Raw genomic sequence first — 23,418 nt, 5'->3', positions numbered from 1 at the left:
GGTCATGTCCGCAAGCATACGTTTCCAGAATGATGAGGAATTCTATTGAAATGTCCTTATCGTCCTCGTCTATTTTTGGCGACAAACAAAACCAAGGCCATCTATTTTTGGAGACAAACAGGAAACAGACGAATGTCTTACGATATTTTGCATTAATAATAGATTGCTGGAACATATTTTGAGACATCAGCAGACAGAGCATTTTGGACAGGTCAATCACTGACGTCCGTTTGAAGACAGAAATGTTGAATTAGATTAGCCAATTAGCGAATTTAAAAATGTAGAAAAATACAGACTAATTACTTGGCATTAGCAAAATATTTTATTCCTCCGTAGGTTACATAAGATGCCACATCTTACAAAGGAGAAATAAATTTTCAAACTAATTCCAAAGTGAAGTAAATCCAGGACAAGCTTGTTTCTCCAACCGACCTGAGTACAAATGATCAATTAGTCATTTCAAAATTAGGAAAATCATTTGACTGATTTAAAATTACCAATGACTTGCGAAGGAAATCAATGCAAATATTTCAAATGGATTTGAATGTAGAAGGACTAGAGGAGAGCGGACTTTCAGGTCCAATCAGCGAGTCAATGAAAGGATCAAAGGGATAGCCCAAAGTAGGATGTTTGGTCCTGCGATCCTTCAGCATGCAGAGAACCGTTTTCCCATTGAGTGCGGTTGGGTCCAGATACACACCAGCGTCCAGCAGTGCCTGGAAAATAATAAAATACGCTTCCGAAGTCTCATCTTGCGAATACTTGCCAGCCAAGAAATGAAGCGGAGTCTTGCCGTACCGGTCGGTTGCGTTCGGATCGGCTCCGGCTTCCAGCAACAATTGAATAATCGACACCGCATGTCTGGTGGAATAATGGGACAATCCCCCGTGATAGTCGACCATCTCAATGGCCACGTGAAGGAGACTGGTGACGCCGCTATTTTCATTGTACAGGTGAATGTAGCGCGAAAGATATTCGGTTAACTGTTCAACTTCCTGCTGGTTCAACCTGGGCAGCCAATTGGAAATGAAGAAATAAGTTCGCTCGATGATATCAAACAGCTGGCGCTCGGGCAGAGTCATCGGTGGCACTGGCAACATGTTGGTGAAGATTTCGATCCCGAATTTGGCGGCCGCCAGGAGATTGGCCGACGACAGCTCCTGTTTCAAGATGCTGTTGGGTGGCTGGCGTCGTTTTAGACACACCAACATGAGATCGAACGTTTCGGCGAATAGTTTGACGCACTTGGGCGATGAATTGGGATTGAAACCTTTGGAATGTTCCAGGATGAGCAGGGAAACGTTGATGGCCTGGCTGTACTGCTGGTGGAATTTACAGTAGAGCCCGTAGTGCAGCAAATTGTCTAGGTGGAACGAATTGGGCCCGTCGATTTGCTGGCCGGCAGCATCAGCACCGTTTTGGCTAAAGATGCGCTTGCTGACCAGCAGAGCTTGAACGACCAGTGGTCCGCATAACAGATGCCAATCCTGGTGGGATCCGTGCAGCGTCGATTGGTGTTCTAGCAGGTCCAGCTCGTCCAACGTCATGAATTCAACCGTGTCACCAAAAGCGCTCGAGGCGATTTCAGAAAAGACGTAAGGAATTTTCGGGATCGGAGGATCGCCATCGGCATCATCGATCCTGCGGTAAATCATGGCCGATTTCCAGCACTGCAGCCCACGCCATGGTCCGGTTTCGGTCGGATTCTTCTTGCACAGCGATTTGCGACGCGTGTGCAAAATCTGTTTGAAAATAAAAGCGGCGCCCATCAGTTCCAGGGCGACAATCTTTTCCGGCCGAGTGATGGCCGAGCTGGTCACGAACGAATTTAAAACAAATTCCAGCCAAAAGGGCTCGTCGTTGGCCACGTCCACCAGGTACTCGATCAACTTGATGATGGGCACCTGGCCGGTAATGTCGCGGACGATCGAAACGGCCGCCGACGGTAAAACAAACGACGACGGTAATGTTCGGGTGTAGTCCAGTTTGTCCCAGGAGAACGGACACTTGTTATTGCTGGACTGGGCGAATTTGCCTTGCGGGCAGACGGCGTGAGTGACGTGATATTTCAACTGGTGGACGAGAAACTCGACCACGTCGTAGTGTCCGCACTGGACGGCCACCTGCAGGGACGTGTCGCCTTCATTGAAATGAGGGCCCGTGATGAGCTCGATCGAAATGGCCTTCCACGAATAATGATGGCGGATGTCGTGTAATTCGGCTAATGAACCTTTGATGACGGCTTGGTAAAACAGATCAAACACAGTTGGGGTGGTTGCCATTGTTCTTTCTTCATTGAGAATTATTACGTAAGAATAGGGACTAACACTCTGCACACTATTGACTGGGAAAATTTAAAAAAAACACTGGGTAGAACTTTGCAGGGGTGGACTGAAGAGCACGAGGTCAACTAGAAGATTGAATATTTTAGTTTTCATGGGAAGGTTCTAACTGTATATAAGGGAAACCCGTTGGGATGATGTGACCAACGTCTTTGGAGAGCTTGACCTTGGGGTCCTTGGGCCAAGGACTGATGTGAACGTGATGCTGGTCACGTAAACCAAAATATTTACGTAATGATTACGTCATTTTTTCTGGAATGAGGACGACAGTAATTATTTCAATCAAGACCGAGCAATTATTTAGGGAGATATAAGTTAATTACTTAGAGACGCAATTAATTGAGAATTTGTGAATAATTAATTTAATTATACGATATTGCAATTACACAATTAATTGTTGACCAATAAATAATAGGGAAAATGTCTTACCAAATTATTGTTGGAGAATATTTACAGAGAGGTGAATCAACTAATTGTTCCACATTTAATTTGAATAGTTTAAACATGTACCGCTGTCCGTTTAGACGGAATTGAATTATCTCGTGACGTCACTACCGTCCAATCTGCCTAATCTGTCACAAACAGAAGGACCTCCATTTCTTCGTTGTCGCTAGAGTCCATTTTGTGGACTTCCAGTGAACTGGTGGTGCTGATACTGTCGACGGAAAATTATGTAAATAGGCTGCTGAAATTCGTGATATTTGGAAATTGATTTACCTGTCCAATGGTCGTGGACTATGCTGGTCGAAGACACAGTCGATGCTATTTTGCCTAGAAATGTCGATCTCTGCTGAAGGAAACTTGGATTCCAGGAACGAATCTTTACGGTGAGATACGCCATCGTGAATTATGAAAGGGTGAGAAGATGATCTTTGGACATTTTGGACATTGACAGATGAATAGGGGTGGTCTAACTCGATTTTCTTGACTCGAGTTAAATCAAAATCGATCCTCTTCTGGTCGATGGGTCCGAAAAGGAGGGCGACACTGTACAAAGTGTTCGGGGACCATTCACGCGGGATACGAGGGTACAGGACAGCCTGAGGGGATGGAGGAATGAGGCCAATACGAAATAGGAGATTGAGGAAGAGTTCTGAACGCAGGGCGGATGCTTCCACCTCCGTCCAGGGAACCAAAGGGCAGGACAAATTCATTTGAAAACTCAGGGTATATATGGGGTGGCGGAATTCTTGGCCGGAGTAGATCCCCAATCGAACAGCACAGGCTGATAATAATGAAGACTGGATCCAGTCCAGTTGTTTCTGAAATCCTGTAAGAAAAACAATCTAATTATTTGAGTAACAATTTTAAAAAATTGATTGAAACGCACCAGAATCCTTGAGTTGAATCAAAAGTGATTTAATGTTGGTGTCAGGTACTTCGTACGACCATTGATTTGTTTCAGTCGATTCTTCTATTGTTTTCTCATCAGAATATTTTAGTGGGAGGATATCCATCGAATGGGAAGCGGAATCTTTTATCTTTTGCGGATTATTTGGGTTGCTAGGCAATGTCTCCGTGTATCGATAATGTGAAAAATACCGCATTGATTTGTTAATGATCAATTCAATCAAATCATTCCAGTCGTCACGCAACTGCAAATAAATCAGACAATTTGAATAATTCCGAATAATATAGCTGTTGATTGTAATAAACTTACGTTGAATTCCACTGCCCAAATTTTGGTGAATGGACGAAGAATGACGGGCCGGCACAAAAGGTCGGCCCGGCCCAAATCGCCCGCGACGTGATGCAAAAGAGTCAAGATGCAATCGTTGACGAATGAGCCGTTGGTCTTGAAATCCTCGAGGGCCGTGCCGTATCGATCGACTATCATTTCCGAACAGAATTGAGTCAAGTGTTGGCCAATATCAAAACTCCCGCGTGACGATTGCCCAGTGGACCGTTCGAGCGCCAGCAATAAGATGTGATTGGTTGCGATGACGTCGAGTAGATAGCGACGACTTTGAACGACAGGATTGAATTGGCGGAGTTGGAGCAAAAAGAGTTGACGGAGGTCCCGAATCGCTGGCACGTAACCGCTCAGTCGAGTAATCAAATAATTTCCCGGTGCATTTGCATTTCTAGACGTCGAAGGACGAGAAAATCTCTCCAGTGTTTTCAAATATTCACGAATTGCTTTCACGCACAAATGCAAGCGCCTCACGCACGGTTTCAAATCGAATGTTGAATGTTGAAACGCATAAATTTCTAGTTCTTCCGTCTGACAAACAGCTTCCCACGTCAGATAACACAGGACATCAATAGTTAAGACGTTTTTTAAATGTTCCACGCTCAATTCCAACCGGGAGGCGATGGGAAGGAAATAAGAAATGAGCCAGAGAAAGTGCGACTTATCCAGCAGCTGGAGGTGGGCGTCGCCCTGTTGTTTCAGCATCTGTTGATGCAATTGGCCCACCAGTGTGTTGTAGCCTATCAGAAGAAAGTTTTAAACTGTGCATTTTAATTGATATACGCTATAGCGAGTTATTATTACCTTGCCGGATGAAATTGACGGTAAACCCTTTCAGGAGATTCAAATTACTTTCATCCGTCGGTTTGTACTCGACGACGTTGCCTATCATCTCCACTCGACGTCCAAGTTTGTTGCATTTGCTAAGCTTTTTCAAAATTTTCTCTGATTTCTTGGAACCTTTAAAACTCCTGGATACCGAGAGCAGAGGTTATTTGAGTCATATGGCGTTTCCCATGCAAATTTTTATTTATTTTATTTTACTTTTTTAAGCATTTAGTTCCGCCAAGTTGAGATGATGCGGAAGACGACGAACTTCCGCATTTACCTGTAAAAAAGGGAAACGAGAAAAGCGGATGTCAAATATAAAATGTTCAAAGGTTTTCCAATTTATGACTCACTAGATTGACTTCCTGAAAAACTTTTTCTTCGATTGGATTTCCTCATCACTGAATCCGTAACCTTTGGTGATGTCATTTTCGGCGCGTTTGAATCTTCCGAGTGGAAGCCGCTGGACGTACTTTGCTGACTAGATCGTCGAGTTTTATCTATTGGCGCAGGTAGAAACAAATTACATAATTGTCGTGCCATTTGCTCTCAGTTTTAATACCAAATTGATTTTGTTCGTCAAAGTAGAATTCCGGCTCAAGATGAGTGCAGTTTTCATCCAAAAGTTGTAAAATAATTTCAACGGGTTGATCCTTGTACAATAGAGAAATGAGCTGCACAACTGTCACCATCCATTGTTCCTATACGCAAAAATTAAACAGAAAACTGATTAGTATAAGCCGAACGGTAATCCGATATAAAGTTGTTTTTTTTTGTTTTTCATTTGATAACGACACAAGCGAATGCTATTAATTATTTAAGAGACTACAGGTTGAACGGGTGCAAGCGTGCTGTATGACATGACTCTATGTCTGGGGGGGGGGGGGGTTAAAGGCAAAAAAATCAATACGATGGATAAAGTTACTCTCGTTATAGCTGTAACATATCTCGTACGTTACTTTTTCTGGGAAACCATTTGAAATGATCTCGCTCTTTTACTTATATTGTTAATATTATTATAGAAAATTAGAGTTTCAACCGTATACATTTATGTACAGGATCTTTTAAAATTAACTTTTAAACCGTCGTTCTGCGAATTAAAATTTACCTCTCCGTCCAGCTGATTAATTTCTTCTACCTTAATTTTAGAACCGGGAAAATAAAAGATTTCAAATGATAACTAATTAATTCACCCTTTGGGAGCAGGCCAGTAAGCTAATGAGGATACGATCCAGTCCCTGGGCCAATAATATCCGCACAAGTTGGTCCTGCTGATCTTGTCGTTTGTCCGCCATCTGAGTAGGTCGTTCGGGAGCGTGCAGGATATTGCGAATGAGTAACAGGGAATGATTCACAGAAATGTTATATTCGCTCAAAAACGGCTCCTGGTGATTTGGTGGGAAAACGGTTTTGTGTTAAAAGGATAAAATAACCTGGGCGGGATCAATTAGGACGATTTTTACCTTTTCTAGGGTGTGGCAAACGTGATGGAGAACGGCTAGCATGGCCCCACCACCATTCAGAAAGGATTCCTTGGCATTGCAGAGCAGCTGAGTCAGTTTGTAGATGACAACTTGTTGCGTTGCCGTGCTGCTCTGATTGGATCCAGTCGCTACGCCGACCATTCCCAGGCATTCTAGGGGTGTAGTAAGTTCAGCCAATAACCTATTTAAAGACAGGGAAACCAAACAACATTTCAAAAATTACTTTTCGAGTAATACCGTACAACCTTAAGCGATCATCAGCGAATCCTTATTATAATATACTTGATTGTCGAATTCAAAATGCTGGGCTGATCCTGGCTGTTGATAAGAATCGGGATTAGATCCTACACACATAAATTAATTGTTAGTTTGGTGGAATTGTAATTTAGTCAATTCATTTTCTATTATACCTTGTTGAGAATGTCCAGGAATGCGAGGGCGCACCGAAGTGGGCGAGTAATGGGATCCTCGTTTTCCAACTTGATATTGATCTCTTCAAGATGAACTGGAGTGTAGCAAGAAAGAAAGAAAGAAAACAACATTTTCAACTTCGTTTTTCGTGACGTCGAGTGGAGGAGATGGTGACGACACATCATTAAATGAAAAAGGAAAAGCTGGCCGGAAAGCCTATTATTTAGCTACAAGGCCAACTGGCGGATAGAAGTGGAAATAGATTATTAGTAAATAAATGTTAGGGGGTGCTGTGAATCACACAAACATGTCTTGATTGCACACAGCTGGTGTTGTGACATATAATTAGTTTCGGAGGAATTCCCAATTTGGTGCTCATTATATTCCACGTTTAATTATTTCTTTAAGTAAAGAAAAATAAATGAATTGGTTGGGGGAATGCTTACCCAGACATTCGCCGTCGATGTAGTACTTGCCGCTATGACAAGTCCCCAACGGAATGAGAGATAAAGACGGAACATGGCCACTTAATGTCATCCGCCGTTCCATTTTGAACCACAGCAATCCGGCTGTCAATGTAATACGAGCGACAGTTATATTTTTCACACCATTCAAACAAAACACTTGAACGAATTGATCAATCTGAACTTATTGTGGACTGAACAACAGACGTCCCAGCGCCGTGGGGATTCCTGCGGTCGTGTGAGTAGGAGAAGCGGAATTGCGGAGACTTTTATGCCGGAGTCGGTAAATCGACTCCGGCTGTGCGCATGTCTGTAATCTTGTGCCACTCAGACCAAGACCAACTAAATTTTTAAAAATAAGTAAATAAATACTTCACAGTGTTATTACATTACGCCTTATGTTCACTATCGCAATTTACCAACGATAAGAAAGAAAAAGGAAAAATGTCGTGGCCCCTTAATTTCGTCGAATCCTTTCGAAATTAATCTTTTCAAAAGAATCGTTTACATTTTCTTTCCTCTCGTTTAGATGTTGGAGAACTATTTGCGTTGGCCCTGGGTAATTCCAAACGTATACGTCACAGCTCGGAGGAAAAGTGACACCCCCACCTTCTCCAGTCTATCCGCCTACATATTAAACTGTACTCTATACCTTTTCAAATGTTTTCCCTTATCTCTGGTGACTAGACACGCACCAATGACTCGTCGGGTTGGAAAACCTTTGTGTCAATCAAAATAGAAACGTGCTGATGAGAAAGATGAAAGAGAGAATAGTTCCTTTATATTTATAGTACATTTATACCTCGGATTGACGCGACGTCAAAAGTATACAGACACAATGGCGCTCGCCGGAAGCGTCTGGGAAATGAGAAGAAACGACGAGTGTGACGGCAGCAGCATTCGCCAGCACGACGACATTGTGTCACGACTCCCAGACACCCAACACTGTCAGTTGAAAATCCTAAAAAATGTTTTAATTGAACCACTTTTCTGAGTTTCTCAAACGTCATAGAAATGAGACTATATAAAACTAAAAAACGCCCCTCAATCCTTTTCTATATGCCAGTCTGACTTAACAATGGGGCGGGCCGGCGGGGGAGAAGAGTGCGAATGTAAAGCCAAAAGGTTCCAGCGGATTGACGAATCATCAACCACGACGCTACGTAACTGACTAAAATACTAATTGGAGTCAGGTGTAATAATAATAAGGTGACACTGACAGAGGCACCTCTCGTACGAAAGGTGAATTTTATCTGCTGATAATTGTACACTGCACCTTGATTGCGCATCGGAGGAGGAGAAAAATCCCCACTAGCCCAAATTTTTTTCTTTTTAATTACATTATTTTAATTGGTCCGAAACTTATTTTATGAGGGGGAAAAACGTTTCGTCATATAGTCAAAGTTTCTGGTGCAATTAAACTTATTTTGATCTTCATCTGAATTCGAATTGTCCGGAATTGTCTAATTTAAAAATGCAATAAAAGTAAAAAGTCATCGCGCAAGTTAGTATTTTTTTAAAAAAGAAACCGTCTAAAAATAATTGGCTGCTTTAAAAAAATGACCAAAAATTACATAACAGACCTAAATATGGTAGCGCGCATACGCGTTTAAAGCCCATAAGAGGCAAAATGGTATAAACGTGTCTCCATGGTATTACACATAATTTCCTAATAAAAAAATAGCTTACTGAGAATCAAAGCCTCATATATCATGCTTTTCTACTTGCACGTAGGGACCATGGCGACACAATTCCACCTGGTGCCCATTCGCCAATGACGGTTTATACGTCTCTCTCTCTGCCGTAGTGAATAGCTAATGGCTTTTATAAAAATTTAAATCTTAAATTTTCGAGCTTGCAAACTGAACTGATTGGTTGTATTTTCATTTATGGCTGCCGCTTGGCTATATACCGTTCACTATACGCACTAAAAAATGTCACTCTTCTCTATAGTGACTACGTGTGAATCACGAAAGATATTTGATTGGTGGCCTTTGTTTTAATTGGTGGAGAACAAAATAAACCTGGAAAACGAAAATGACCTGGTCATAAGGTCATCACATCCCAAGAAATCCACCCATCAGTCGGGTTTTTGTATATTTCTATTATTAGACTTCTGGCAGGTTGTTTCATTCTCTTGATAGCGATCGACCAATCCGGTTGGTTCTATTATTAGCCCAAGATACGCAGTATCGTTTTTAAAAAAGTCATTTCCTATTTACTTTTTCGTCCTTTTCCGTCTAGTCATTCTCTCAGTGAAATGCGCATTAAATGTTAGATGGGTATAATAGATAGGGCTGTACATAGCCAGTTGTCGCTATACACTCTTAAAAGGGCGAGCTGAGTCAATATGTCTTGTTCCCGTTGGGGTTTTTATTGGACAACGGCGAAGCTTTTAAAAGCCACTCATAAAACTATTAAATCATCCTTGTTGGTGTCGTTGCCAAGCAGCTTAAACATTTTGAGTCGCATGTCCACTCAGTATCGAAAACCAATTAGCAATAATTGTTTATTTCTCAAACAACAGAGTAATAAACTAGAGAACTGAGTAATAACACTAGAAGCCTATGTCAATTTCAACAATTTCTGCACATTATTGAATTCAGTCGATTATTAATAGCACAAATTTGTTAAAAGGTTAAAAAAAACCAAATCACATATAATACGTTTGGTTTCCATTTTCTCTCTTGGAATTAGGCCTACGCTGTCAGACAGCACTGTTAGAAATTGCGTAATCTAATAGGCAAACAAATAAAAATAAAAACCAATATTAGATAACCCTATTATATAACTCATTACCCCGTGTTTATAACAATATCACCTTCCATAGCGCTGTGACGGCTAACAAACGATTGCAGCCGCGGCGGAAGTCGGCCTTCGAATAAAATTTGCTTGTGGCGGATGACTTTGGCGCAAACGCAGGCCAGTGGTAAGACGACATTGACCAGCGGATCCAGATAATGATGGAAACGGAATTTCGATACGCATTTAGATTTCTGGCCGTTTAAAATGCTCAGAAATGTTTTACCCGCCGGAATCGATTGGCCCAGACAACATCCGGCATCCAGCAAAGCCTGAAACACTTGCTCATACGATTCCGGATCGGATTGAAAGCAATCCTGATTTTCGGATAAAAGATGCAACGGAGTTTCGCCGTTGGTGTCGATTCCGGTTGGATCGGCTCCGGCTTCTAGGAACAGCTGGATGATGGGCAAGATTTGACGGCCGTCCGTCCCTTGGATGATGGCCAGGTGAAGAAGACTGGTGAACCTTTTCAAATTATTGGCGCGGAAATACGGCGAGAGACAATCTTTCAGCTGTTGGATTTCCGCTGGATTATTACGACAGCGTCCAAGATGCTCTAAAATCAAACGGTGGATTTGATCCATGACGTTGAACTGCCACCGATCGACGGTCGGTCGGACGACGGGCGACAACAGCATGACATTCAGCAAAATGGCCAATCCGAATTTGACGACCACCAAGAGATTAGCGAACGATAAATCTTCAACTCCTTTTTTTATTTTCAACTTTTGGTGCTTCAGACATTCCAACAGCAGGTCCAGAGTCTCGGCGAAAATCCTGATACATTTAAGTGACGATCCTGATCTGAAATCGTCCGTTTGTTTGAGGATCATCATCGCAATGTTCAACGAGCAATTCAATTGATTCTCGTGGATGTAGCAGCGATAAGCGTAGCGCATCAAATGTTCCAGGTGGAACGAATAAGGAATACCCGTCCGCTGCTGCTGGCCGCATTGATTGACGATCCTCTGGCTGACGGCCAAGGCTTGAGTTTGAGCTTCCAGCAGGTTGTAGCCGAGTCGCCATTCGCCTTTGAATTTCTGGAGAGATGTTGGCGAAGCGATGAGCTTCTTGCGGTCGACAAATAAAGAGCTGGCCGCTAGATCGGGAATGATCGGGATCGCCGATTGATCACCGACTGTCGAGTAGCGAAGGGCCATGGCCTGTTCCCAGCACTGGACTCCCCTCCAGACGCCGTTTCTCGGTTTGAAGACGAAGGCGACGCCCATCAGTTCGAAGGCGACGATCTTGTCCGTCCGGCTGGCCGAACTGGCCACGATCGAATTCAATACAAATTCCAGCCACTGACAGGGTTCGTCGCTGGCCGGATCGATCAGATATTCAATGACTTTGACGATTGGAATTTGGTTGGCGATATCGCGGATAACTTCCATCTCGGGTGACTGGACAACGAGCGGTGGAAGAACTTTGTTGAAATTCAAATTCGTCCAGGTGAAATAAGACGGGACTTTGTCGATCGATTTCGCCCATTCGGGATAAATTTGATATTTCAATTCGCCGACTAGGAACTCGACGACGTCGTAGTGTCCGTTTCTGACACTCGACTGCAGGGCCGTTTCGCCCTGCTGGCCCAGAGGCTGGGTTACATAACGAATAGGTATCGCTATCCAATTGTTGCGCTTTCGTATTTGATTTAATTCGGCGATCGAACCTTGACTAACTGCTTGGGAAACAAGGTCCAACACGTTGATGGCTTCTACCATTTTGTAATTAATTTTAAACGATTTTGGCTATCAAATGAATTAAAATGTGGTGTCAAACTTAAAAAAAAATAAGATTCAATCGCTTACGTAATAGAAACTGGGAGAGCAGTGTCAGATGGACGACTGTGTACGACAGCGTTAGGAAGAAGACTGCAAGTGTTCTACCAACAGGCCGAAGGCAGGTCAGCAGCAGGATATATTATTATGTAAGCAAAGTAAAAGTGCAATTCCAAGGATTGGCCCCTTTATGTAACTGGTGTAGAAATTCAAGGTCGGACCCAGATAAAAAAGGATAGGCAGACCGATACGAGCCTTACGGCCTTTTTTTTTAGGTGGAAAAATGGCTGGGGTATAATTGGCGGGGGAAGTTCACCGGGGTACACAACATTTATTTACTGCACCATCCATCCCTGTAGGTATAGCGTATTCTTTTCTTTTTTTCTTCTTTTGGTTAATCTAATTCTAGGGGGAGAAGTCGACTAAAATATGCGAATGAAATTGTCTGTGTACGTGACATTATGGTAAAATTATGGAGAAAAGCGACGAAGGTGCACAGATTTTTTTTTTTTTTTTTTTTTTTTTAACGTTTGAAACGATTTGCCATCGATATATTTGATTTTAAAGATTTTGATGTTTATAGTTTCAACTTTTTGAAAAATCTTGAACTGTTCTAAATAGAAAATGACGATACGAAACGTTAACCAATCTCGCGTACTTCAATCATTTGCTCGCAATCGGTCTTCAAATGAAGGACCGTATAATTGTATTTGGCTCAATTCGGCTTGTGAAATTAAACTGAAATTCAATTCCAGAACCAGATAGGAGTGTATTAGTCAAAGCCATCGAAGGTGCGACGAATACAATAAAATTCCGCCACCTAAATTTTTACGTAAAGTATTAAAAATGAAAGTCACTGAAAAAATCAAGTCAAATTTTGCAATCAAAAATAGACCGGAAATAATTGAAAATCGTGTTCAAAACGGAAATGTGAGACGCCTTTGCAGAATCTTGAAGGACTCGATAAGCGCTGGGAAATCCAATCAGCGGAGGCCTCTCGACTTCTGTACGTACTGTACGTATAATTAATTCGAATTTTCAAATTAATTAAATAAAATATAATTTTATTAATTGTATTAAAAATAATATTAATTTGATTTTAAATGATTTTATTTGTATTTAAATTTATTTTATTTAATTCAATAAATTATGACGTCAATTTTTAATAATAATCAAATGAATTGATCACCTTGCAGTTTGCTTTTCAAGGGGCTGTGCTGTTCGATGAATTGCTGCAGGCAAAGCGGAAGCTGTTGCTCGTCTTCAGCGAACGCAATATGCTCCTGGCGGATTTTCTGAGCGCAGTAGCACTCGAGTGACACGACCGTGTTGATCCAATGATCAACTCTGGGATCCAGCGATTCATCCTGGAATTGTTTTTTCTTGTCCTTCAGGACGTCGATGACCGTTTTCCCGTCAGGTGTCACTTGATCCAAATGCCCACCGGCTTCCAGGACGGCCTGGAACACCTCGAAGAATAACTCGTTTGAATTCGGTTGACATTTTCCCGCCAGAATGTGAAGCGGCGATTTGCCGCTTCTGTCCAGGCTCTTGGGATCGGCTCCGTTGTCCAGGAAAAATGTGACAATGTCAGCCCGGACGGTGACGTCGATCCTTGCCGCCAAGAAGCCCTCGACGGCCAGGTGGAGCAGGCTGGAAAATCCGTTGCGCAATTGTTCGACGCGGAAGAAATTGCCGAGGACTCGGCAGAGTCGCTCGCCTTCCGGCGGATCGAGTTTGGCCATTTTGAACAGGGTGATCATCAGCAAATAGATTTTCCTCATGACCAGCATTTCCCACATGGTGTGCTGATCGCAGATCGGTGGCAATAAAATCAAATTGGTGGCGATCATGAAGCCGAATGTGATCGCTTCCAGGACGTGAGCGAACGTCAGCTCTTTGATCCGCTCGACGTTGTTGGTCGTCTTGCGGCCCAGTCCGTTCAGGACGTTGGCGAAGAGCAGGAAAGCCTCGACGAAAACCTGGAAACATTTGGGGAAATCGGCCCGGTTGAACTGCTGCATAATCATGAGCGAAATGTTGATCGCTCGGCCGTAATGGATTTCCGTGTTGGAGAAATGATCGCCCGTCGTTTTGAATTGTTTGCCGTAGTCCAGCAGGGTTTTGAGATGGAAGAGATTGGGCTCGGCGCCCAGCTGGCGCTGGGCGAACGTCCGCTGGATGACGAGAAAGGCCTGATCGGTGATGAGCGATCGTCGATCGTGACGTCTCAATTGATTTTCCAATTCTTGCAATTGTTCCGGCGTCGTCACTTCGGCCGAATCGCCCAGGGCGTTGCGAGCGGCGCTGGACAGGACGTGCGGGATCTTGGGCATCAATAGGCGGCCATTGGCCGTCGAATTGCGTAGCTCCAGGGCTTTTTTCCAGCACTGCAACCCGCGCAGTCCGCCGGAAATTTCGTCCGGCTCGAACTGCTCATCGGCCAGTCGAATTTTTAAAATAAAAGCCGAGCCCATCAGTTCCAGGGCGATGATCTTCTGGGCCCGGTCCATCGAGCTGGCCACCATCGAATTGAGGAAGAATTCGAACCAGGACGTGTCGTCATCGGCCACGTCGATCAGGTACTCGATCAATTTGAAGATGCCGATCCGATCGCTGCTGGCCATGTCCCGCAGGATGGCCACGTCGGCTGACGGCAGGACGAACGTCTGGGTGAATTCCTTGCCAAACTCGGCCGGCCCGATGGCGAACGATTCCACATTGATTTTGTCCCATGAAAAGGGCGACATCCGCCTGACCCACCTGGAATGCGGATGGCAATGGATTTGGATGTGATCCTTGACCAACTGGACCAGAAACTCAATCACTGCGAATTGTCGCTCTCGGATGGCCACCTGCAATGGCGTCTCACTTTGCTCGTTGCATTCGCACAGGTTCTTGAGTATCCGGCCATCTTTCTCCAGCACTCGGCGCAAATGATCGATCCATCCGCGGTGGACGGCCAGGAAAATCTGATTCACATTCAGGGTAGTAGTAGTCGACATTTGAACACGAGTTATAATGTTGGATGTGAACTTGTCTCCAATTTATAGTTTGGAAATGGACGTTTCGATCGGACGACGTGAGCCCCACGAAATGTTATAAACTTTAATATAATAAACAGCTGTTTTGGGGGCGTCCGGAAGGGTGTTTTTATACCAGAAAAAAAGGATAGGATTGACGTCACGCTGACGTCACCACCGTACAAAATCAAAACCAGCCAATAAATAAAGTGGATGTCAGTTGGAATCGATTCTTTAGTTGAGTTGATCGATTGGGGAAAAATGTCCGTTCCGCAAAACCACGTCTACCTTACACACACACGTCGGAAAAATTATCGTCGGGGAATTCTCTTGACTTGGACTTTTGTTTTTGGGGCCAAGTTGAAGGTCGGTTATATACGACACGTGCCAAGATGCCAAGATGTTTTTCTTAACGAAATCCACCCACCGTTGATGAGTGGGGACGTGGTTCGATGTACATGAACAGTTTGCGAAAATGTCCAGCTGAGACAAGTTCTTGATGTATAATAAAAGGACGTGGTGCTTTTGTTGTGAGATTTATGTCATTTGCTGGTAAAATTAAGAGAGAAAACAAGTTTGGAATGGTGAAATCAAATTTTAGGAGGTCAGTATTACAGATTTTGTGGCATCTTATGTAACGTACATTCAATTATTCGTGGAGGTCTAGTTTCGTATTAACAGTGTTGCGATTTTTTAGCGTTTATTCAAGAACAGAAAATATCGTTACTGATTGCAATGAACCATTTTTCTTTATATTATGGTGTCGCTGGGAAAACAGTCGTGTATTTTTATCAGGGCTGGACAGAAACCGCGTAGTAATTTCATTTTCGGTTGGACGTATGAAATAGTTTACCTTGTTTCGACTGCTGAAGAGCTCTACAGATTCCTTGAGAAATATTTTGGCAAATTTTTTAATAATTATTGAACTATTTTTGTGCGAATTTCACCAATATCGTGAAAGTGAAGCAAATCATTTCGAATTTTTTTGTTTTGGTTTTTATTGCTGTGAGGAATGGACAAATGGAGGAAAACAAGATTTTCCAAGTACAGCCGATGTAGGTCAAGCTGCAGATTTTCCAAAGAATTCGGGTGCAATTGGCATCTGTATGCTTATATTCACAGTAACAAATTGACCGTACTTAAATATTCATTTTGCATATTTAGCTTATTTAAAAAAGGTGATAATCGTTGTGATGCTGGGAAAGACGAAATTAGATCCGGTTCGGAATGAAATATATCATTGTAATATTTTCGCATCGATCCGCCAGAAAAAGTAAATTTTTAGAACTTGAACAAATCTCATCGTTGTTTTTTAACTGATTGCGATCTGACTTTGATTGGACCATATTATCTTGAATGGGGAAAAACCTCGTCTAAATCATATCAATCACTTTTGTCTCACAAGTTAACCACGACACACTACGTGTAGTGGATTGCATTGCTCTTTATAAAAGTGAAAATGGCTAAATTGGAATTCTTTTCAATCCATTTGAGTCTTTCTTTGTTATTTTCGGTTTGGCAGACCAGCGCTGCTCTCAGTCTGGAAGACCAAGTGAAACGACTAACTGAAAATTATGTAAGTTTGGCTAAACTTTTAACTGTTCTCAGCATAGTTCGTACCTGTATGTTATTGATATTATTTGACTGTATTATTTGTATTATTTCCAAAGGTAAGGTTAAATGAAGTTGTGGCGACAAAGAATGTTCAACTAGAAACCAAAGTTATGGCACTGGAGACCAAAGTTGCGGCACTGGAGGCCAAAAACGTTCCACTGGAAACCAAAGTTCAGCATCACGTAGGTTTCCTCCCATTAGCGCTGTGTTCTAATAATAATCCGCTAAAATAACTATTAAAACAATAACACAGGATATTTTAGTGGAGAAATTGGCTCGGCTAGAAATCGCTCTGCAACGTCAAACAACAAGTCAATTATCCGTTAAAAATTCTATGCCCAGAACTTGTAAAGAGGCTCGTGCAGCAGATCCATCGCTGAGCTCCGGCATGTACTGGATCGATCCTGACAGCCAAAGTGTTGGGGATGACCCGATTTACGTCTACTGCGACATGGCGAAAGGTAATTTAAAGTAGTAAAACTCACATAATGTAAAATTCGGTAAAATTTACCTAAGTTCCTGTCTTCAGGGTCGACTGCTATTCCGCACGACAGTGAATCGGCCATGGATGTTGGACATTGCGCTGATCCTGGATGTTATTCCAGGGCGATCAATTACAACGCCAGTAGTCGACAAATTTCAGCGCTGGTTGAACTCTCCGCCGAATGCTACCAGTCAATTAAAGTAATAAGTCATTTTTGTTCATTATTTTTTACCAGTAAAATTAATCTTTAGCGTCTCATTAAATAGTACGATTGCAATTTTGCACCGCTGGAACTCAATACCATCACATACGCCTGGTGGAATGACAGAAATGGAAACGCCAAAACTTTTTGGGCCGGTGACAACACGGACGTTCATCTTTGCCAGTGCGGATTGGATGGAAATTGCGTCGATCCTTTCACCAAATGCAACTGCGACTCCGCCGCTCCAGTGCCATTAACCGATGACGGTATTAGAACTAAAATTTCCTCGACAAATTTAATCTATGATTATTATTTGAAATATTCAGGAGTCATCACTGATAAGCAAGTTCTGCCCGTCACGAGACTCAATTATGGCCGAACTCAACTGGAAACTTCGTCCGGGATTCATCATCTAGGACGTATCGAATGTACCGGCCAAGTGGCCATCACTGGAATGCCAACGTCGTGCGAAGACCTCTGGCGGATGGGACACACTTTGAGCGGATTATATTCCGTCGTGGGAGCTAAAACGGTGGAAAGGGTCTACTGTGATTTCACCAAGTTACCAAATGACGCGGGTAAATTCAAATGTAAGCATTGAAACGTTTAAACTTTCATATGTGTTTCTCATTCGATAGGTTTCCTGCGCTGGATCGGGTTTGAAGATGTCAAATCATCACCAACTTATTTCTACGTCAAGAAAGACGCACCCTTTAGTCAATTGAATGTTCCAGTTCCATTCGAGATTGTGGAATTGAATGTAGGAGGAGCCATGAACGAAACGACCTGGATTTTCACGGCACCTCGCCCGGGCCAATATTTTTTCTCTGCATCTGGAATTGCATTTCTTCCATCTTCTACATCTAGGGTTTACTTATTTATGCGACTGATGAAGAATGGTAATCCCATGTCGAATGGTTATGCTGATGAGGCAAATACCTCTGGTGAATACGAAACATTTTCTTTGCAATCAACTCTAAGTTTGCAAGCGGGGGATCAAATATGGTTAGAGATTGCAGATATTTCCCCGGGGGTAACACTTCATAACTCACTTAATGGTTACACTAACTTTAATGGATATCTCATTGAAGAAGATATTTCCCAGTCACTGGCCACATTTGTTTGATTTTTAATTAATTCCAATTAGTTTCAAGAAGTTTGGTGTTTGTGGTTGTACGGTGTAGTCCCGGAGTTATTGGTCTTTTGGTTCTGCGGAATGTGCAAATCTTTAATGCGTGTCGACGTCTAAATAAATATTTGCAAATTTAACCGCCCATCAGTTCAGCAAAAACGATTTTATTGTTTGTAACAATGGGAAAACATTTGCATATTAATCGACAAGAACATTTGAAAATTTGTTTATCAGCTGGAGAGCTACAGTAGTAAATAACCATCCGCCACGGAGTCAATTCTGTCACATCCATTCTCGACAAAAGCGTATGGCACTCATCTGCTGGATGGTAGAAAATCAGTTGAATTTAATTCCAACTCGTAATGGACAATAAAAAGACGGACGATTCGATCATTTCAAGAAGTTAATTTTTTTTTCTGTTCAGATACTTAAAAATTGGAACTATGTACATCAATGCGCTCACCGAGACAAAGGTAAAGAAAAAAAGGAAGAAATACTTCATAATAACATAATAATATCTGGAAATTATTCTTTTGTTTTTTGTCTAGTCAAAATTTTCAAAAAATGTCGGTCGGTTGTGTCATTTCTTCTTCTGATTCTGCTGCTGCTGTTTGGTGGCGTTGAATTTGTTGAGTTCGAACGACTGCAGCGGCTTGCAAAAGTGCTCGTCCTTCCACTGGGTGCACGTTTTGCACTCGACCGAGCAGCACCACTTGAACGTGCAATTGCACGGCGTCGACACCAGCACTCGCCTCGTGTCGTAACCGCGTCCGCAGCACAGCAAATCGCATCCGTCGATTCCTTTCGATGTTTTATTGCACGGTCTTCCGGCCGTCCCGATCGAACCTTGATTATAAATTTAAAAAAAAAATGATTTGGTTTTAATTCATTTAAATATTATTTTAAATAATAAAATTTAAATCTAATATGAATATTTTAATTTTAATTCATATGAATATTTTAATAAAAAATTATTTGGTTAATTCATTTAAATATTATTTGAATATTTAAATGTTAACTCACATTCTAATTTTAATTCATTCATTTGATTGAATGAAATTAGCATTTTTTTAAAAACTCACCAGTGAGGGGATCAAAGGAACAGTAATCGGACGAGTGTTCCAGGTAGACGAGATCGTGAACTTGCGGCGGATTGGTCTTGAGACTCTTGCGGTTGTCGTTGAGATGGTCGGCCGTGATGAGCGTCGTGCCCGACGGGTCGGAGCTGACCTCCAGCGAGGCGTCGTATTTCTCCTTCAGGTAAGCGCCGACTTCGCGGAATTCCGGAAGTGTCGTCCAGCAAGTGCGGACGTTGCAGGCGCCCGACATTCCGTGGCATTTGCATTGATGCCGCATCAATTTGTGAAGGCCTAGGGGGCGAATAAATTCAAACCAATTCATTGAATTAAATTAATTTAAATTATTTAATGATTAATTTAACTATTAATTATTTCATTTTTTAAGCGATGAATTTCATCAAAATTAAATTTTTATTTTAATAATTTGCTCATTTTTTTAATTGATTTAAATAGCCAATGAATTACCCTTCGACCGACTCGGTTGTTGTGGAGGTTCATCAGGCCATCTTTATCAGCATTATCTAAAACGGCCTTGTTCACGTTATGGAAGAGATAAAGAAAAAAATTCTTTTCCGAATTAGATTTAAAACTGTTCATAAATATTATTATATTACAGACACAGATGATACATTTGCGTAGTACAGCTCTATAAGCTTCGGTGCTTCTGACTACTGATGAAGATGGTTGGTTGTCGAACCATAATTGAACATTCATATCAAATTCGGCGTCTGCATTAGGAAACACTTTACGAACTTCTTCTGTTAATTAAAAAAACAAAATATTTTGGGTTATTTGGTATTATAATTATCTGGTGAGAAATAGTTTACTTTGAATTGCGGAGCGGACTACACAATTTTTGAACTCCGATCCGTGGCAATTCCCATAGAAAAACCAGAAAAACGTACCACCACGTTTTACGAAGTGCCCATTAAGGAGGTGCAATGTCAGAGTTTTAGCAGTTTGCTTTAGTGGTACCAGCTCTCCTCATGGTGTTGGTGTTCCCAATCTTTAATTTCTTCAACAAAGTGTAGTTCTGGTAAAGACTCGATCAGAAATTTTCCTAAAAAGAACATCAGGTGGGAAGAATTTGGAATTAAAAAACCATACACGCCAAATTAAAGGATCACTATCCAATTATTTAAAACATCGTTCCGCGAAATTTTATTTATCTCTTCGCCCAGTTCACTACGTAATTAATTTTTATATCGTAATCTTAGAAGCGGGAAAATAAAAGATTTCAAATGATAATTAACTAGTTCACCTTTTGGGCGCAGGCCAGTAAGCTGATGAGGAGACGATCCAGTCCCTGGGTCAATAATATCTGCACAAGTTGGTCCTGCTGATCTTGTCGTTTGTCCGCCATCTGAGTAGGTCGTTCGGGAGCGTGCAGGATATTGCGAATGAGTAACAGGGAATGATTCACAGAAATGTTATCATCGCTCGTCAACGGTTCCTGGTGATTCGGTGGGAAAACGTTTTATGTGTTAAAAGGATAAAATAACCTACGCGGGATCGATTAGGACGATTTTTACCTTTTCTAAGGTGTGGCGAACGTGACTGAGAACGGCTGGCATGGCCCCACCATCCAGAAAGGATTCCTTATTGGCGTTGTAGAGCAGCTGAGTCAGTTTGTAGATGTCAACTTGTTGTGTTGCCGTGCTGCTCTGATTGGATCGAGTCTCTACGCCGACCATTCCCAGGCATTCTATGGGTGTAGTTAGCTCAGCCAATAATCTATTGAAAGACAGGGAAACCAAACAACATTTAAAAAAAATGACTTTCCGAGTAATACCGTGTATAACCGTATAAGCGAATCCTTATTATATAGGGCCTACTTGATTGTTGAATTCAAAATGCTGGGCTGATCCTGGCTGTTGATTAGAATCGGGATCAGATCCTACACATTATTTGTTAGTTTTGTGGAATTGTAATTTAGTCAATTCATTTTCTATTATACCTTGTTGAGAATGTCCAGGAATGCGAGGGCGCACCGAAGTGGGCGAGTAATGGGATCCTCGTTTTCCAACTTGATATTGATCTCTTCAAGATGAACTGGTTTTTATAGAAAGAAAGAAAAAACACTTTCAGCTTAGTATTTCGTGGCGTCGAGTGGAGGAGATGGTGACGACACATCATTAAATGAAAAAGAAAAAGTTGGCCGGAAAGCCTATTATTTAGCTACAAGGCCAACTGGCGGATAGAAGTGGAAATAGATTATTAGTAAATAAATGTTAGGGGTGCTGTGAATCACACAAACATGTCTTGATTGCACAGCTGGTGTTGTGACATATAATTCGTTTCGGAGGAATTCCCAATCTGGTGCTCATTATATTCCACGTTTAATTATTTCTTTAAGTAAAGAAAAATAAATGAATTGGTAGGGGGAATGCTTACCCAGACATTCGCCGTCGATGTAGTACTTGCCGCTATGACAAGTCCCCAACGGAATGAGAGATAAACACGGAACATGGCCACTTAATGTCATCCGCCATTCCATTTCGAACCACAGCAATCCGGTTGTCAATGTAATACGAGTGACAGTTCACACCATTCAAACACTTGAACGAATTGATCAAATCTGAACTTATTGTGAACTGAACAACAGACGTGCCAGCGCCGTGGGGATTCCAGCGGTCGTGTGAGTAGGAAAAGCGGAATTGCGGAGACTTTTGTGTCGGGGAGGGGAATCGACTCGGCTGTGCGCGTCTGTAATTTTGTGCCACTCAGACCGAAATACCATCTAAACTTAAAAAATAAATAAATAAATAAATACTTCGTGTTTTTTACATTACGCCTTATTCATTTTTGCAATTTAGCCTACCAATATAAGAATTTATATATAGAAACCATCTTTTTAAAGAAAGGTCTCGATTTAACTACGTTTGTCTTTGTTACATTTGAATATGTTATATATATGTCGTACGAAAGTACCCGTACGATAGAATTATCTTTTACAGTAAATCATGCTGATAAAAAAGCTATTGTTCCTTTCATGATTTAATTGTTGAATTTATTTTTAGTTCCGTCATTTGATAACTGATACTAAAACTATTAATGCCATTAGGATGATGATGCAGAAAAATTATAGCAAAATGGAAATGCTGATAGAATCCTCGGGTCTGGATAATGAATGGATATGAAGTTTTTCTTGGCATGGACTTTTTGAACAACCTAGATCAAATCCACCATATTCATTCAGCACCACGCCGTACCATCAATGTCAGACTTAAGATATTAATTAAATTCAATCATACGATCAAAATATGAAATAGTACTTGTCGGTGTAGTAAGTAAAAGTCTGAGATTATGTTTATACTTTCCTTATATACAGTCGTGGCTGAAAGTTTCTATACCTTGTGCTCAAATATACGCCTTTTTACTCTGTATTGGCGGGTAGTGTCAGCCTATCACAAGAGAAAGGGGTTGTTATTTGTTCGCATTTTTCTTTTATTACCCAAACCCCTCTACCCCCTCTTTTCTTAACTCTACCTCTTAACATCTCTAACTATTTTACCGCGAAACGGGATACGGTTAAGCAACCCTTTTACGGAACGCAAAATGAAATTTACGAACGCTTGATTAGCAAGAGTTCTAGAATTAAATGGTGGCGTGACAGAATAGTGGCAATTAATAGAATCTGTCTATCAGCCTTATTTTCTATTCATTTTGCGTTCCGTAAAAGGGTTGCTTAACCGTCTGTCGCATCGCGGTGACTTGGAAGGAAAATTTAAAAAAAACACTGGGTAGAACTTTGCAGGGGTGGACTGAAGAGCACGAGGTCAACTAGAAGATTGAATATTTTAGTTTTCATGGGAAGGTTCTAACTGTATATAAGGGAAACCCGTTGGGATGATGTGACCAACGTCTTTGGAGAGCTTGACCTTGGGGTCCTTGGGCCAAGGACTGATGTGAACGTGATGCTGGTCACGTAAACCAAAATATTTACGTAATGATTACGTCATTTTTTCTGGAATGAGGACGACAGTAATTATTTCAATCAAGACCGAGCAATTATTTAGGGAGATATAAGTTAATTACTTAGAGACGCAATTAATTGAGAATTTGTGAATAATTAA

General features: G+C 41.7%; 6 protein-coding genes across 6 annotated transcripts; 1 reads left to right on the top strand and 5 right to left on the bottom strand.

The window, feature by feature from the left end:
- Nucleotides 1-59: 59 nt before the first annotated feature.
- On the bottom strand, nucleotides 60-2,527 carry LOC124336976. The gene is made up of 2 exons (XM_046790959.1): nucleotides 498-2,527; nucleotides 60-432 (listed from the first exon to the last, which is right to left on the bottom strand). The coding sequence occupies exon 1, from the start codon at nucleotides 2,280-2,282 to the stop codon at nucleotides 531-533; it is 1,752 nt and encodes a 583-aa protein (XP_046646915.1). The 5' UTR covers nucleotides 2,283-2,527; the 3' UTR covers nucleotides 60-432; nucleotides 498-530.
- A 176-nt stretch (nucleotides 2,528-2,703) lies between these two features.
- LOC124336897 (protein timeless-like) lies at nucleotides 2,704-8,305 on the bottom strand. Its single transcript, XM_046790806.1, has 16 exons — nucleotides 8,025-8,305; nucleotides 7,875-7,941; nucleotides 7,407-7,564; nucleotides 7,205-7,327; nucleotides 6,758-6,852; nucleotides 6,630-6,691; nucleotides 6,327-6,528; nucleotides 6,057-6,248; nucleotides 5,426-5,564; nucleotides 5,217-5,363; nucleotides 5,080-5,143; nucleotides 4,840-5,006; nucleotides 4,003-4,775; nucleotides 3,673-3,937; nucleotides 3,060-3,612; nucleotides 2,704-2,997 (listed from the first exon to the last, which is right to left on the bottom strand). Exons 4-16 carry the CDS (start codon nucleotides 7,305-7,307, stop codon nucleotides 2,910-2,912), a joined length of 2,850 nt encoding a protein of 949 aa, XP_046646762.1. The 5' UTR covers nucleotides 7,308-7,327; nucleotides 7,407-7,564; nucleotides 7,875-7,941; nucleotides 8,025-8,305; the 3' UTR covers nucleotides 2,704-2,909.
- A 1,712-nt stretch (nucleotides 8,306-10,017) lies between these two features.
- Nucleotides 10,018-11,751, bottom strand: LOC124337710 (protein fem-1 homolog C-like). The gene has a single exon (XM_046791742.1). The coding sequence runs from the start codon at nucleotides 11,749-11,751 to the stop codon at nucleotides 10,018-10,020; it is 1,734 nt and encodes a 577-aa protein (XP_046647698.1).
- A 532-nt stretch (nucleotides 11,752-12,283) lies between these two features.
- LOC124336950 (protein fem-1 homolog A-B-like) lies at nucleotides 12,284-15,000 on the bottom strand. Its single transcript, XM_046790915.1, has 2 exons — nucleotides 12,998-15,000; nucleotides 12,284-12,812 (listed from the first exon to the last, which is right to left on the bottom strand). The coding sequence occupies exons 1-2, from the start codon at nucleotides 14,811-14,813 to the stop codon at nucleotides 12,679-12,681; spliced, it is 1,950 nt and encodes a 649-aa protein (XP_046646871.1). The 5' UTR covers nucleotides 14,814-15,000; the 3' UTR covers nucleotides 12,284-12,678.
- Nucleotides 15,001-16,236: 1,236 nt separating this feature from the next.
- LOC124337007 lies at nucleotides 16,237-18,400 on the top strand. The gene is made up of 7 exons (XM_046791010.1): nucleotides 16,237-16,407; nucleotides 16,502-16,627; nucleotides 16,699-16,906; nucleotides 16,975-17,129; nucleotides 17,196-17,397; nucleotides 17,458-17,709; nucleotides 17,770-18,400. Exons 1-7 carry the CDS (start codon nucleotides 16,291-16,293, stop codon nucleotides 18,255-18,257), a joined length of 1,548 nt encoding a protein of 515 aa, XP_046646966.1. The 5' UTR covers nucleotides 16,237-16,290; the 3' UTR covers nucleotides 18,258-18,400.
- A 226-nt stretch (nucleotides 18,401-18,626) lies between these two features.
- Nucleotides 18,627-19,619, bottom strand: LOC124337708 (protein Wnt-2b-B-like). Its single transcript, XM_046791741.1, has 2 exons — nucleotides 19,346-19,619; nucleotides 18,627-19,109 (listed from the first exon to the last, which is right to left on the bottom strand). The coding sequence occupies exons 1-2, from the start codon at nucleotides 19,617-19,619 to the stop codon at nucleotides 18,844-18,846; spliced, it is 540 nt and encodes a 179-aa protein (XP_046647697.1). The 3' UTR covers nucleotides 18,627-18,843.
- Between the last annotated feature and the right edge of the window lie 3,799 nt (nucleotides 19,620-23,418).

Source organism: Daphnia pulicaria, chromosome 4 (genome assembly GCF_021234035.1).
Source record: "Daphnia pulicaria isolate SC F1-1A chromosome 4, SC_F0-13Bv2, whole genome shotgun sequence".
Lineage (NCBI taxonomy): Eukaryota > Metazoa > Arthropoda > Branchiopoda > Diplostraca > Daphniidae > Daphnia > Daphnia pulicaria.
This window is presented reverse-complemented; position numbering and strand designations above follow the sequence as displayed.

Excerpts from the sequence above, each read along its gene's own strand:
- LOC124336976 (XM_046790959.1), bottom strand. The coding sequence starts at position 2,282 with ATGGCAACCACCCCAACTGTGTTTGATCTGTTTTACCAAGCCGTCATC.
- LOC124336897 (XM_046790806.1), bottom strand. The coding sequence starts at position 7,307 with ATGGAACGGCGGATGACATTAAGTGGCCATGTTCCGTCTTTATCTCTC. Across the intron at positions 6,249-6,326 it reads TTTGCCACACCCTAGAAAAG|GAGCCGTTTTTGAGCGAATA; the intron begins GTAAAAATCGTC and ends CCAAATCACCAG. Across the intron at positions 3,938-4,002 it reads TTTGGGCAGTGGAATTCAAC|TTGCGTGACGACTGGAATGA; the intron begins GTAAGTTTATTA and ends ATTTATTTGCAG.
- LOC124337710 (XM_046791742.1), bottom strand. The coding sequence starts at position 11,751 with ATGGTAGAAGCCATCAACGTGTTGGACCTTGTTTCCCAAGCAGTTAGT.
- LOC124336950 (XM_046790915.1), bottom strand. The coding sequence starts at position 14,813 with ATGTCGACTACTACTACCCTGAATGTGAATCAGATTTTCCTGGCCGTC. Across the intron at positions 12,813-12,997 it reads CTTGAAAAGCAAACTGCAAG|AAGTCGAGAGGCCTCCGCTG; the intron begins GTGATCAATTCA and ends CAGTACGTACAG.
- LOC124337007 (XM_046791010.1), top strand. The coding sequence starts at position 16,291 with ATGGCTAAATTGGAATTCTTTTCAATCCATTTGAGTCTTTCTTTGTTA. Across the intron at positions 16,408-16,501 it reads AACGACTAACTGAAAATTAT|GTAAGGTTAAATGAAGTTGT; the intron begins GTAAGTTTGGCT and ends TTATTTCCAAAG. Across the intron at positions 17,130-17,195 it reads AATGCTACCAGTCAATTAAA|TACGATTGCAATTTTGCACC; the intron begins GTAATAAGTCAT and ends CTCATTAAATAG.
- LOC124337708 (XM_046791741.1), bottom strand. The coding sequence starts at position 19,619 with ATGCGGCATCAATGCAAATGCCACGGAATGTCGGGCGCCTGCAACGTC. Across the intron at positions 19,110-19,345 it reads TTCCTTTGATCCCCTCACTG|GTTCGATCGGGACGGCCGGA; the intron begins GTGAGTTTTTAA and ends TTTATAATCAAG.